Source organism: Galleria mellonella, unplaced genomic scaffold (genome assembly GCF_026898425.1).
Source record: "Galleria mellonella isolate WM207_F2 unplaced genomic scaffold, CSIRO_AGI_GalMel_v1 utg21, whole genome shotgun sequence".
Taxonomy (NCBI): domain Eukaryota; kingdom Metazoa; phylum Arthropoda; class Insecta; order Lepidoptera; family Pyralidae; genus Galleria; species Galleria mellonella.
In genome coordinates this window covers 3209730-3225865 of record NW_026442037.1, presented here as the reverse complement: position 1 = coordinate 3225865, position 16136 = coordinate 3209730, and the positions used below count along the sequence as shown (strand labels likewise).

At 35.7% G+C, this 16136-nt stretch overlaps 1 protein-coding gene across 3 annotated transcripts in view; it reads right to left on the bottom strand.

Moving 5' to 3' along the window:
• LOC113516486 (apoptosis-stimulating of p53 protein 1) overlaps window positions 1-16136 on the bottom strand; it is a 459324-nt gene that overhangs the window by 323606 nt on the left and 119582 nt on the right. For 2 of the 3 annotated variants that reach the window (XM_052894330.1, XM_052894332.1), the window contains one exon: window positions 12247-12336. In XM_052894330.1, coding sequence (XP_052750290.1) covers window positions 12247-12336 — 90 coding nt within the window. Of the gene's footprint in view, window positions 1-6736; window positions 7082-12246; window positions 12337-16136 lie in introns of those variants that run through there. The other variant, XM_052894331.1, reaches the window with a different exon arrangement.

Here is a 16136-nt window from a genome sequence, read left to right as displayed (position 1 = left end):
AACGGTTTAACCGAATATTATTAAATTTTGAGAGGTTTGTTTGAATCGAAGCATTTGGCGTTCCATTGTTTCTGCCTACCCTAATGGGAGACAGGCGTGACAGATATGTATGTATGTATGTATTATTAAATTTTGTATACACTTACTATATGGAATAAAAAAGGATATAAACTTTTTATTAGTAAACATAACCCGGCCACGCGGACAATGTCGCTGGTAAAAGCAAGTTAAGAAAAATACATAATTATTTTTATCACTTTACCATCAGATAGGCTGTATACATGCCACCTTCGCGGTATAAAAAAAAAACTTTCTTTTTTTTTATAGAACAAAAATCCTCCCATGACGGATTTGAAATAGAATCGCGTTTATTTAGTAACCATAGATATTACACGGTGGGTGATGTCCAAACATAATGTGTGTTGCCGCCAGCACTTGCCGATTCCAAACTGGTTCCGAGACGAGCCATCCACTTGATCTTCGATGGTTAACTTTCTCCAGATTCCTGGCCGTCGTGTGAACTCGCTTTGTATCGATAATCGACAAAAGTCCGCCAGGCACGACGCCGTAATGTACCTACATATATTGTGTACTAACAATCCGGCTTAACTTCACACCAGTAGATAGATAGAAGTCCTATAATTTTTGTGATAATTAAATACAGTCCATGTTACTTACATTTCTGTAGGTGAAAGAATTTTTAAAATCTTTTTTTTTATACCACTGAGATGGCAAACAAGTGTACGGCCTATCTGATAGTAAGCAGATACAGTAGCCTTAGAATAAGTACTTTTTGTGTTTATTCATTGCAAATAAGAAATTAAATCGTCTCTCTTTATAAAAATCAGAGAAACTAAACGGTACTCCGCAGAAAACAAGATACGTTTCCAGTATTATGGTTTATAATCAAGAAATAAAGTAAAAAAAAAAACTAATAAAGAGGGAAGTATTTTTTTGTGTCACTGAAAAAATACTAAACTATTTTTTTTTATTATATAAAAAGCTACATTATCAGGGAGTAATATGGATCACAATATTAAAAAAAAAAAAATAGAAATCCCTATAATATCTACGCGCACGAACCAGGAAGAAATCTCTAGTTGCACAACTAACTTTTTTCTCTAGATTTTATGTACATAAACACACACACACACACACACACACGTCACATGTAACAGTATACTCTGTTATGTCCATGGTACTGCTCATGTCTATAGGCGACGGTTACCACTTTCCATCAGGTGGGCCGTCAGCTTGTTTGCCATTCTAAGTTGTATAAAAAAGACAGAATTAGAAATAGGAAGCAAATATTACCCAGTTCATGTGACATAAGATATGATGTAAATGATATTATTAAAAACAACTATTAAACGGATGTAAAAGTAGTTTGTCATACCAGTTTTGTACCAGAAATATTATTAAAGTAGATACGTAGCCTAAATTATTTAAAATTTACACTATCATAATTTGATCTTAGTCAAAAACAAAAAGTTATAGATTTTTTTATTTTTATTTAGAGGCTTTTATCGTATACTATTTACCAGAGGGAGACTTTGTACAAAAGTCGTTTGCTTGGGTACCTCTGTCCAATTCGTATTTCAACCGTGAAACAGTTGTGTTTGCATGGCTATGTTTCGGTTTGAAGGGTGGGTCGGTTACCACTTTCCATTAGGCCGTCAGCTTGTTTGCCATTATAAATTGTATAAAAAAAAAACTAGCGACCCGCCCCGGCTTCGCACGGGTGCAAAGCTGATACTAAATAGCCGCCGCCAGCCCCTTAGAAACCATTAAAATTATCAATGTTTCTCTACTATATTATGCATGTATTATACATATAAACATTCCTCTTGAATCACTCTATCTATTAAAAAAACCACATTAAAATCAATTGCGTAGTTTGAAAGATCTAAACATACATAGGAACAGACAGCGAGAAGCGACTTTGTTTTATACTATGTAGTGAAGGATATGCCAGCCCCATCGTACCCTACTCTTAATTAGTTGTTTTACATAAGTAAAGTAATAGATAAACTATCATTAATAGATAGATAGGTATATAATTTATTTGCATTACTTACAGCACACAAATAACAACAGACATACACAGTAAAGAGATACAAAAGTACATAAATAAAAAAAAGCAAAATATATAAAAGAAGTAACAATATTTTCTCCCATGCGTGTGCCATAGTAACACAAAATGGTCACAAGCCAGTTTATTATTTTGCCCTCAAAAGAGCAAAACACTAATATTCTGTTGTGGTTATTATTTATTAATATAAATTAATATTATATTAATATTATATTAATATAAATTTATCACGAAACATTCCAAATATTCATTCAGCCATAAAAATAAAATATTTACCACGAAAAGAGATAGGATTGTGAATGCGCGACAGGATTATCCATATTTAATACCTTTTTTAGATCGGGCTTTAATCCGCTTGAAATGTTTTTTCTAGAATTCCCGTGGGAAGAGAAATACTGAATTGGCGTATGCGAAACCGCGGACTGAATCTAGTAAACAAAAATGTTGATTTATAATTATGAATTCAACCTGAGTGACAAAATAATTGTAAGTCACAATTATTATGTCGTAAAACTTCGAGCATAGCCACAGCCATTTTTTTATACACCTTAGAATGGCAAACAAGCTGACGGCCCACCTGATGGAAAGTGGTAATCGTCGCCTATAGACATGAGCAGTACCATGGACATAACAGAGTATACTGTTTCGCCCATGATACTCCCTATGCGTTGCCATTCCTGAGGACTCAGGTGTTATTCCTCCGTACCCAGTAAATTCACGCCATATCCCCATCCTTCAAACCGAAACACAGTCATGCAAATACTGCTTTACGGTTGAAACACGAATGGGACAGAGGTACCCATAGCTTACTAAGTAATTTGAAGCTAAATGTGATAATAAAAAATTAGATTTATATTAAAAGTATTTATTCCTTCCTTAAGAACACTGTACCTTATAATTTACGACTACTGTACAATAAAGTGTTACAAACAAACAAACCTACCATAATTATATCTATAATAGAAACGTAGAAATATCAGCAATAGAACGGCAACACAATAAGAAGGCAACAATACTAGAACCCCGGCATTACCTGCTTTAATTAAAGGTATCCCGGGAATGTGCTGCGTTGGCATCGGAATTTATGTTACAGTTAGAGAATTCGTGGAGCGTTTCCTGCGTTTAGATGTTAGATTGATTTATATTGTAACTATACATGTATTTATAAATGTTGCCCTATTTATTTATTTATTTCAAGTAAACAAACAATACATTACATTGTTTACAAACAATTTTCCTTTTTCCAGCTTATAATGGCAAACAAGTTGACGGCCCACCTGATGGAAAGTGGTAACCGTCGCCTATAAACATGAGCAGTACCATGAACATAACAGAGTATACTGTTTCGCCCATGATACCCCCCATGCGTTGCCATTCCTGAGGACTCGGGTGTTATTCCTCTGTACCCTGTACATTCACTGTAAATTCAAAATACATATTCTTAGTGCTACGAAACTGCTATTATAAACGTATTTGCCATTCTTCAGTCCTCAGGAATTGAAGAATCGAGGTTTTCTACGAGACTACAGCAGAGGGTTCTTCAAAAGGGGAGTAAAGAGGTTTCTTCAGGGTCGAAGACGCGCGCGTAGTACCCTTGGTATTACAGGCATTCATAGGCTACGGTAACCGCTTACCATCAGGTGACCCGTAAGCTTGTTTACCCACCTCAGTGGTATAAAAAAAAAACTATTTTACGTAAACGTTGTACGGAATTAATGTAGGTGATGAAATAAGTTGATGTACTTATATGTGTAAATTATAAAGAAATGCCTGTCGGAGTGTAATTTAACACTTACAATATACTGTTGAATTCTGTGGAAATATGTAATCATATTAAAACTGCTTCGTCAATTGTATATTCATAGAATTGATATGTCGCAATATATTACATTTACTTTGATTGCATTTTATGAAATGCAATGTAAATAAACATAAATATATAGTTATATATCTATTGCATTAATATAATATAAGGGAGCGGGAATGGATTTTTTGATGGGTGAAAATGGTATGGTAACCCCGCCTGCGCTAACGGGATACGCTGGCAGAGCCCTTCCCCCCGGTGGGAATGGATTGGTTATAATGCGGACTACCAGTCCCATTGCTAGCAATATACCCTGTCAGGTCGACAATTCCAGGTGTATTCATCACGATGGGCTAACTAACCTATCTTTTCATTCTCACCTATCATCACTCACTGGTACCCTGCCATTGTATACCGTTAACGCAGATAGGGTTACCATTTCATTATAAAAAAAATATTATGTAAAATTGCCTATTTTATTAATATATTAGCTGCGAACTTCGTACCGCCTAACAGTTGATTCTTTAATTTATTGTTTTTTTTTTTAATACCTATTCTGCTATTCAGGACGCCAGGTCAGCTAGTTTTAGACGATATTAACATCACTCAATTGTTTTGCCTTCCCGGAACAATTGAACTAGTTAAAAAGTATGCTGTAAAACTCCATTGCTAACAATCCCTTCTCCCCCCCCCCCCAAAGATCCAAGATATTACTATCCCAGTAAAGCTGAACATTCCGCACGTGTACCTTTGGGAAATATGTTCAGTTTTCCTGGCATAGAACTCTAAAACAATGCTAGTGAATAGAAATAAAGTATACAACATTTTACTTGTGGGAAAGGATTGTCAGTAATAAGACTGTATACGCTGTCAGGTCGACCTCCAGGTCGACGCGGTTTCCCTGGAAAACAACGTAATTAATTCTTGGTGAATTCATCACGATAGGCCAATCGTGATCCTCACATCACCTTACTAGAGCCCCGCTAACGTATACGGATAACACAGACAGGGTTTTTAACGGATGACAATGGAGTGGTAAGCCCGCCTACGCTAACGGTATATGCTGGTAGGGCACCAGTGAAAGATGATAAGTGAGAATGACAAGGCAGGCCAGTGAGCCCATCGTGATGAATACACCTGGATGGTTTCCAGAGGGGACCACGAGGAGGTCGACCTGACAGAGTATATTGCTAGCAACGGGACCGGTAGTTCGCATTACTGAAAAACCCTTTCCCCCACGCAAGCGAAGTTACCACATATTAGCCATTAAACAAAAACTTTTTTTTTATAGATGAAAATGGAATGACAGCCCCGCCTGCGCTAACGGTATACGCTAGCAGGGGGCCAGTGATGGGTGATCGATGAAAATGAAAACAGGCCAGTTAGCCCATCACGATGAATTCATCAGGAATTAACCATGAAAGTTTCCACGGGGAACCGCGTGGAGGTCGACCTGGTTGAGTATATTGCTAGCACTGGGATTCTCAATCTCCATTACTGACAATCCCTTTCCCCCCAACAAAAACATATTATTTTTATATAAAACTCACATTTTTTTTTGATGAGTGTAATTGGAATGGTAACCCCGCCAGCACTGTCAATATATGCTGGCAAAGCACTAGTAAGAGATGATAGGTGAAGATGATAGCAGGTCAGTTAATGAAAGAGTAAGGAATAACGCATGATGATCAACCTTATATACATATATTGCTAGCAATGGGACCATTAGAGACCCAATTAGCAACAATTCCTTTCCACCACATTTTTAATTTAGACCTACCAACACTATTTACGACTGACGTACTACGATCAGTCACGAAAATAATTCGTGACTGATTGCTCAACTCACTTGGCGCCTTTACCATTTACCATAAGGGCCTTTTTGTTTGACATCCGAAACCCGGAGCGCGTTGAACTTCTTTGAACGCATGTTCGTAATAAACATATCTATCTATTGTGAACTAACTACAATTATATTAATATATGTGTGTGTCAGTGTATTTGTATACGTATGTGTATGTATGTGTATGGTGTATACAGTAATACTCTTAATTAAACTTTTATATTATCAGTTATGAAATATTTTATGTGAGATTTCATATGTGTATTATTTATTTTATTTATAAACATCTTTAATAATTGGACATTAGAGACTTATTTCATTAATTTAACATTAATTAATTATTTACGTTCATTTAATTACTTTTTAATTAATTAAGTTTGTAAGTAATTAAATTAACGTAAATAATTAAATAACTATATTATTATATTTACTTTGTTACTTAACTATTATATTTCATAATATTAGTAACTCTCCGATTAGTGGGTAGACGTTCTTTTCAATTAATTATCAACTAAACTTTACCTGCGAATATCTATTTATAATATATAAAATCTCAAATATCGTAAAAATTGTCAAAGTAGTTTTTGTGTACATAAAAAAACTCATTTTTAAACCATATAGTATTAGTCAGTACCTAGTAGTAAAAATGTTGACATAACTCATGTTTAAAAATTAACTAAGAAATTAAGAACAACATTAAAATATGAGCCAAATAGCAGAATCAATTAAATAGTAGATCAACTAAATAGTAAAGCAAGTATAGTTTTCCTATCCTCAAAACGAACTGGGCACCTACATACCACGAAACAAGTCCTAGATCAAAATTCATCCATAACACGTTGCAATAAAGTCGTATTTACGACAACACTAATCCATTATATCTATAAACTATAAAAAGCCCGCAAACTAAGCTTTTAACACCTACATCTGTACCAAATACCGTTATTACAAAACGGTCCAGCACTAGCGTGCACATACACAAATATAAGACACATACCCTGTGTACTGTCGAAGTGGGTCCAGCAATCCTTTATTATGCACTTATACACAAAATACACACTTTCACGCAGACGAGAAACGTGTTAAAAAACCTCTCAATCCACTTTGCACAAGCACCACCACAAGATTATATCGGCGTGATACGGAACCGAGATGAAGGCTGTACACGGCCTGATCTATTCCAAAAAACACTATCACACTTATTTCACTAACACAATCGCGATTGTGACACTAAACGGTTGCTTTTATTCAAAATGTGTCACGTTTAACACAACATTGCTGTAATATACGTATTTTGCGCTAAACAAACGTCGCGTCGCGGTGTTAACTTGGAACTAACTTAAACCAAAGGTATGAAAGACCGTTGATCCAGTTGGCAGTCGGTAAAGCAGTCGGGCTGCTTTAGCGATACCGGAGATAGCGCCGTCTCACCTCAGCGTTTAGGTTTAGAACGGGACGGGTGTATTATGTGTGATATGCGTAGTGGGAGAAGTTACAACCTGCGCGGGCGCAGAGCCTCTCTATAACCATAGAAACAGGTGAATTATGATTATGTGTGTGTCTGTGTGTATATACAATGATGAGATATGTTTGTGTGCTGGCTTTCTTGATTATGGCTGTGTGATAACGTGCCCGTAGTATTTTGTACCTATGTTTTATCAGTTACTTTCAGTAATGTACTAACGCAATTAAGCTTATTTATTGAGGTTAAACCGTGTTTAAGTGCAGTTAAATGTTGATATCTAACTGTTTTAATTTATACTTTTTATTATAAATTTACATATGTTAATAAATATTCAACTATGTAGCTTTGTGTTCAAATTATAACGTCTAAAAACAAGTTTCTACTATTAGAATGTCTATTAATATCAAAACGAGTTACAAACTATTGACGAAGTCCATAACGTAGCGTAGTAGAAAGGCATGAACGTTGCTCAACGTAAAATATGTCCTAGATTCTAATCTCGATCTAGCAAATTTTGAAAATAATCTTGTCTAAATGAAGTCAAAACAAGACTCCGTCATGATCTAATAAATTACACTCTTGTGCAAAAACTATAATGGTTTTATTTGAAATTTTCTTTACTATTGTTGTTTACACTTGCATTGACGTATTTATTGTGCACTAGCTTTTAACTGCTACTTCTTTCGCGTAACCAGGATGCGTTTACTGACCGAGATAAATCTAACCTATGTCCTTCTCCACCCGTTCATTCATAGTGATCGATCAAACCGTTAAGGCGCCAATAAGTAATAAACAAACAAACTTACTTTCATATTTACAATATTACTATGGAAGTAAAGTTATCTTTTCTGCCAGGGTTGTTTTCCTATAGTGGTCTGTTCGATTCTGGAATAAGGACACAGGGGTACTTTTTTTATGCAATTTAGAAAGGCAAACATGGTATGAATTTACAGGGTATAGAGGAATAACACCTGAGTCCTCAGGAATGGCAACGCATGGGGGTATCATGGGAGAAACAGTATACACTGTTATGTCCATGGTACTGCTGATGTCTATAGGCGACGGTTACCACTTTCCATCAGATGGGCCGTCAGCTTGTTTGCCATTCTAAGTTGTATAAAAAAACACCTATCCCAAAATTAATATAATTGGAATGAGAATCACAATCTTAGGTATGTATATTTATATTTTTAGCTTCACACTACAATCAGGTACTTATATAGTTTTGTAAAACTCACCTGGATATATAAAAACTTATCTATCTCTCCAACAACGTATGCGTTGTTGTGATCTGGTCTGAAAAGCGAAATAGCCTGTACAGTTATTGACAAGAGATATCCAAAGCAATCATAAAAATTCCTTGTAATTCGATGTTATTTTTTTTCCGATAGATAATAATGGAATGTCAATTCTCTTCGAGTGTTAGCAGTCATACACGTACAAATGATAGCGGAATTAAATACAATAATTTTAATCAAATTACCAGCCAAATGTAAATAACAGGTTGGTATCTAGTAGATGTAACAGCTTTTATTTTCTTTAGAAAAAACAAATAATTATTTCGCATGGGTAAAGCCATGGTAGACAATTTGCACACCAACTGTTTATATTAGAACGAAGTTTAAAATAATTTAACGATTTATACTAACAATTATACCTAGACAAAGCTATTACATTGGGATTATATAAGAGGATGAGTGGGTATTTTCTTCTGATCCATCCAATAGAGACTGACACTCCAAACTCACTCTATCTTCTGTCAGATCTTGTGGGAATCTCCAACAATCATGGAAATATGTTGTTCAAGCCTGTGACAAAGTCTACTCTTTGTCTCCATTAAATATAAGGTCACAACTAATTTTTATTGCTTCACAAGTTTTGCGAGGAATCCATTCCATCTAGATTTATATCTGTACAACGAAGACATACCGAAGGGGAGGAAAAACTAATAATCCATTCGTAAACTAGAACTTCCAATTTGGAATGAGTGTCGCGAACCATTAATCTTTGGTGATCCATCAGTCAGGGAGACAGAAATAAAGGGCGACGTGGATGGAATGGACGGCAATCACTTAGCTAAAGCGGATGCTTAGGTGCAATATATTTGTAAAGTAATTTGGAACATTTTTAAAAGTTTAATATAGCGAAGCGATCGTTTGTCTAATTCGAAATCTGTAATCCATTTCTCAAGCACTTGTTACGTCCAAATAAGATGTAAAGCAGCTATGTAATTTAGATATTCACACAATAATAATTCTAATACAGTTACTATTTATGGAATCGATGGTCATAGAAAATTTTAATTAGATTATGTAAACTTATTAAATTTGATTTTTCTCTCGTTTTGTTTGACTCATTTCATATTTCTCGATCAGTAATTGGCAGGCAGATGTTAACTGAAATTTAATTGCTACCTAAATATCGTCATAAGTTATCCTATAGCCTGCATTTTACTACGAAACAAAACCCATAGCGCCCAATATAATAGACATACCGCTACCCTTATCAAATAGTAGGACGGGATGCCTAAATGAGTTAATCTCTAACATACAAAAAAAGATCTTTACACGTTACAAAGAAACAAAAAAAATCTTTGAACAAAAGCTTAGTTTTAAACAGCATTTTCCTATGTAGTTATTTCCCATAGCGTAATAATTAACCATGTAATAAATTAAATGTCTATTACTTATCCATATTTTAAGTAACAACTGATAATATTACTTCGTCCCTCTCATCTATTAATCGTAGCTTCAAAATTAACAGTACTTATTTTAGGTCATTAGAAGGTAGCAATTAAAAACAGTTCTTGATCTCATACCGTTACGGTTCAATTTACAATTTATGCCTTTAAACGGTCATATTTACCCTCACTTCAATCATTTTTGCTGTCACTCACATTGTTGTGGGGATAAATTAGTTTTTTTCTATAGCTCCTATTGATTACAGTCCTTTGAGATTTATAAGATAGCCTTAACCTTTGATACTAATAATATTTCCTTCTTTTTACCAAAGTATGGCACGAGCTTCGTCGTTCATTATTTATTTATATATATATATATATATATATAATTTTTTTTTTATGGGTGAAAATGATATGGTAACCCCGCCTGTGCTAACGAGATACGCTGGCGGAGCACCAATGAAGGGTGATAGATGAGAATGAAAACAGGTTAGTTAGCCCATCATGATGAATTCATCAGGAATTAGCCATGATAGTTTCCAGGGAGAACCGCGAGGAGGTCGAATTTATTTATATATTTGTAACAGGAAATCTATAACCAATGACCAAAATATGTAGCTCTTAAAAGAAATGAACAAACTCACTTTCAAATTTATAATATTAATCGCAATAGATTCTTGACATGTAAAAATTAATGGCAGTCTTTTTTTTGTACAACTTAGAATGGCAAACAAGCTGACGGCCCACCTGATGGAAAGTGGTAACCGTCGCGTATAGACATGAGCAATACCATGGACATAACAGAGTATACTGTTACGCCCATGATACCCCTCATGCGTTGTCATTCCTGAGGAAAAGCCGACTTGACAGACGTCTGTTTTGGCAGGAGTGTTACTAGGCTATTGTGGTGGTGCTTGAGCTCTCTTTGTTAGTGGATGAAAATGGAATTGTTACCTCACCTGCGCTATTGGGTTATTTTGGCGAAGCACGAGTGTGGGATGATAGGTGAGGATGAAATAAAGTTAGTTAGCAGATCGTGATGAATTTGATAAGAATTAATAAAGATGGTTTCCAGGAAGACCGTTTGGAGGTCGTCCTGGCAGGGTATGCTGCTAGCTAGGAGTTTGTCTCCGTTTATAACAATCTCTTCTCACCCTATAGCTTGAGTACACTGGTGGAGTAACAATGATAGGTGAGGATAAAGCGAAATTAGTTGGCCCATCTTGACTCTTTTTTATAGTTTTTTTTTTTATGGCACGTAGAATGGCAAACAAGCTGACGGCCCACCTGATGAAAAGTGATAACCGTTGCCTATAGACATAAGCAGTACCGTGGACATAACAGAGTATACTGTTTTGTCCATGATACCCCTCATGCGTTGCCATTCCTGAGGACTCAGGTGTTATTCCTCTGTACCCTGTAAATTCACTGCAATATCCCACCCTTCAAACCGAAACACAGCCATGCAGACACAACTATTTGACACTAGAAACACGAATGGAACAGAGGTGCCCGGTTACCACTTTCCATTAAGTGGGCCGTCAGCTTGTTTGCCATTTTAAGTCGTATAAAAAAAAATCTAATGTAATTCAGTGAATTAGTAACACTTATTGTATTATTGCACATTACTCGATAGCACCCAATCGATTGCTCGACAGTTTTATGGCAGCAATAAACAGAACAAATACACCAAGCATTCACTGAACTCAGATAAAGAAATAAATCCATTGGTAACGTTAGTAAATATTAATAATAGATATAATGAGATATTGGCTGATGTAATATGATGTTTCAAAGGTATTTAATGCATGGTTTATTAATATAATGCGACGGCGTGGCATAAAACATCTCTAAAAGCCTAACTGCGGTTGCCAACCTGCCTGCCATGCATGGAAACTACTGGAAAAACTCCCTTTATAGGGAAGACTCATGTCCAGCAGTGGACAGTTAACGGTTGAAATAATAATAATAACTATTAATATCATGGCAAATTATTACTAGATTAACAACATGGGTATTTCTGTCCCATTCGAGTTTCCATCATAAAGCAGCTATGCTCGCACGATCGTTTGAAAAGTGAGATATGGCGATAAAATTACAGCGTATCGTGATATAAAATTTAGTCCTCAGGAATGGCAATGCATGAACAGCATCTTATACGTCACAGTAAATCCACTACGATGTCCATAGTGCTCTTCATGACTGTAGACAACGGTTACCATTTTCCATCAGACGAGTCGTCAGCTTACTATTCAAGTATCATAATAAAACCATTGAAGTTAAGTGACATTATTTTAAGCTCATACTTCATCCACGTCATCAGGACCACAGATAAAATATTATTTATTAATATATCACTTACCAGCGTCGATATACTTGAGAACAAACTGGACATCAGGGCCCAGAGCCAGTGCCACCTCCAGGGGTAACTCTGTCTCTTTTAATACATGCACTGAAACAAAATAAGTTAGATTAGATTAATTAAAATTAACTAGTTTTGTCTCAGATAAATATAAAATAGTAGAAGAAAGAGAGATCTTTTTATGCAGCTTAAAATGGCAAACAAGCTGACGGTCCACTTTATGGAAAGTGGTAAACGTCGCCTATAAATGAAAGGGGGACTTCAGTTCCCATAACTAGAAACACCCTGTTAAGACAGTATAGACCGACTTCCAAGCTTCAACTATCATGATTAGTTTTTGTAACATTAGTCATGTCGTATAAGGAGGTCAAAAATATAGATAGCTTGGAATAGAGCTTTGAGAGCAGAGCAGAATGCCTTGCTCCTTGCTCCTTCACCAGAGGAAGACTTTGTACAAAATTTGTTTGCTTGGGCACCACTGTACCATTCGTGTTTCTACTGTGTAACAGTTGTGTTTCGGTCTAAAGAGTGGAATATGGCAGTGAATTTACAGGTTACAGAGGAATAACACCTGAGTCCTCTGGAATGGCAACGCATGAAGGGTATCATGGACAAAACAGTATACCCTGTTATGTCCATGGTACTACTCATGTCTGTAGGCAACGGTTATCACTTTTAATTAGGTGGCCCGTCAGCTTGTTTGCCATTCTATGTTGCATAAAAAAAAACTTAAAAAGAGAGTCAAGATGGACCAACTAATTTCGCTTCATCCTCACCTATCATTGTTACCCTGCCAGTGTACTCAAGCACCACCACTATAGGGTGAGAAGAGATTGTTATAAATGGAGACAAACTCCTAGCTAGCAGCATACCCTGCCAGGACGACCTCCAAGCGGTCTTCCTGGAAACCATCTTTATTAATTCTTATCAAATTCATCACGATCTGCTAACTAACTTTATTTCATCCTCACCTATCATCCCTCACTCCTGCTGCTCCGCCAAAATAACCCAGTAGCGCAGGTGAGGTAACAATTCCATTTTCATCCACTAACAAAGAGAGCTCAAGCACCACCACAATAGCCTAGCAACACTCCTGCCAAAACAGACGTCTGTCAAGTCGGCTTTTGTTCATTACATTCAGAACTGTCTGCCTCGGAAGAAAAATAGTCTAGGGTATTTTTGAAGCGTTTCAATAAGGCTCATTATGTTCCATCACAAAACAGGCATTGTCTGAACAACGGAGAATCTGAACAAGGGAAAACAATATTATGGTGAAACAATGCTTTCTGTAATTGAATTACACGCTCCGTCATTCTGGTTCTGTGAAAAATATTGTACACAAATTTCACTTTTAAACGCCTCAGGAAAAAATAAGTTATTTATTTATTTATACTTTATTGTACACAAAAAAAATCATTATAATTTATATTAAAGGTCATGTAGATGTAAATAAATAAAGACCAAAATAACCGACCTAGCCCGTAGGATAAGCAAGCTGTAGTGGCAATGGGTTAATCACATAGCTCGAAGAACCGACAACCGATGGGGAAGAAAGGTTCTTGAGTAGCGACCACGTACGGGTAAACACAGTGTAGGACGACCTCCACTAGATAGGTAACTGCTTCATGGTAAAAACACGAATGGGACAGAGGTGCCCAAGCAAACAACTTTTGTACAAAGTCTCTCTCTGGTCTGATTTATTATAGTCATATAAAATGCACCTTCTTGACCCTAAATGCTAAGGGAATTCTAAATTTCGTAAAGATTTGTTAAGCAGTTATAACAGGCAAATTGGGCGGCGGTAGTCACTTACCATCAGGTGAGCCGTATGCTCGTTTACCCCCTGTGTTGTAAAAAAAAAATTACTTTCAATACGACTAACAATTATTCGGGACTGCGACAGCGTGACCAGGTTGACCGATAAAGTATTTATTTATTTAACTCTTTATTGTACCAAAAACATAAAAATATACAATGACAATTGAATAATTCAAGTGAAATACAGTAGTATAAAGTACAGATTAAAATATATACATAAAGGTACAAAAAGCAGTCTTATCGCTAGGGTAATCTCTTACAGATAAACTTTGGTTAAAGAAGAACAGATAGAAGTAGGTAGGTGACGCAAGAAAGAATTAATAATTCTTTTGGTGCATAAAATACTATTTAACCTAGTTATTAGGATATTAATTCTAACATTATTTTTTCATTTATCTTGTATCTACAAAGAAGATAATAGTTTGTACGAAGTAAAAATTCATATCTATTTTTAAGATCATTATACTCGAGGGTTTGTAGGCGTATTACAGTAAAATTACAAGATAACTTACCTAATTGTACGCGATTAAAATCTATAAAACTTTATTAACTTTATATCTCAAACTCGTAAAAACTTAAGCTCGAAGCTATTAAATAATGAGAGTCATAAAATTGTACAAAAAATATTTTAATGCTTTTTAAAAGTGTATTACTTTTTGTTTGCATACAACTTTTTATTACATTATATTGAACAAACCTTCCCGAAAAGTTGCAAGAAAGAAAAGTTAACTACAATTGTTTATACAATAAATTAATTAATTATTAAAACAAATTAATAATAACTTTTAATTTTTTTTTTTGTTGTCTTAAAAAGAATGCTATTTAACATTAAATGCGCCTTTTAAACCATGTACTAACGATATGATCATTAAAGTTATTGTCATCAAGGAACAATGCCCTACCTTAAAAGGTCCAACTTAAAAATGAGTCCAAGAAAATTAAACAGACACGCTTTTTCAGAGTCGCTTAATCATAGCTTCTGACCTGCCAAAAGTTATTTTGCACTACCTTAAACTTGGGTCTAGCTACGGCCCTGATAGGTAAACAAACCTATTCCTTAGTTCTATTGAAAGAGACTGTGTCGCTTGAGGCTACCGTCTTTATTATTACTTTGGTCTGTTTGCCTGTTACAAATGTCATACCGAATTAAAGGAGCAGGAAATGTCGAGGGTCAAACGGGACAGGTTAATCCCGTCACTCGTGCCCGCCGCTTATTTCCTGTACGGCCAGAATTTAACGTCATGAACGATGGTGTCAAGTAAATAGTCGAATTTTTATAATCTATATTTTTTATTCGTATTTGAAACAAACAACAGGTAAACAAAATACGTTCTTGAAATCAAGAGGGCATCACAATGGTAAATAAATAGACAATAACATACATTCAAAAAGGCTTTTTATAATCTATATTTTATATTCGTATTTGAAACAAACAACAGGAGAATAACACAGCACATATTACACAGATATGCACGTAGAGGTCTACCATTTAATTTAGCAAATTGTTCAGTAATGAGATTCAGCAGCTGGTATTAATTGGAATAATTCCTTTGATATAGTTAATACTATTGGACATATTACACAGTACGTATCATTTAATTGCAAACTAAGCACTACTAGACAGCGGACGTACCTCTGTCCCATTCGTGTTTCAACCGTGAAGCAGCTGTGTTTGCATGGCTGTGTTTCGGTTTGAAGGGTGGGATATAGCGTGAATTTACTGGGTACAGAGGAATAAAACCTGAGTCCTCAGGAATGGCATCACATGGGGGTATCATGGGCGAAACAGTATACTCTGTTATGTCCATGGTCTACTGCTCATGTCTATAGGCGACGGTTACCACTTTCCATCGGGTGGACCGTCAGCTTGTTTGCCATTCTATGTTGTATAAAAAAAAACTTACTTTATTATTATTTATTTTAGACATAATACATTTAAATAAGACCTTTATAGGTCCCGACATTGAATAGGACGCCCCTTCCTTTCCCGTGGCTGTTAAGAGGCATCTAAGGGACCTATGGTCAAGAGATGAGAAAACATCACCAAAAGCCAAACTGTGGTTGCCAACCTG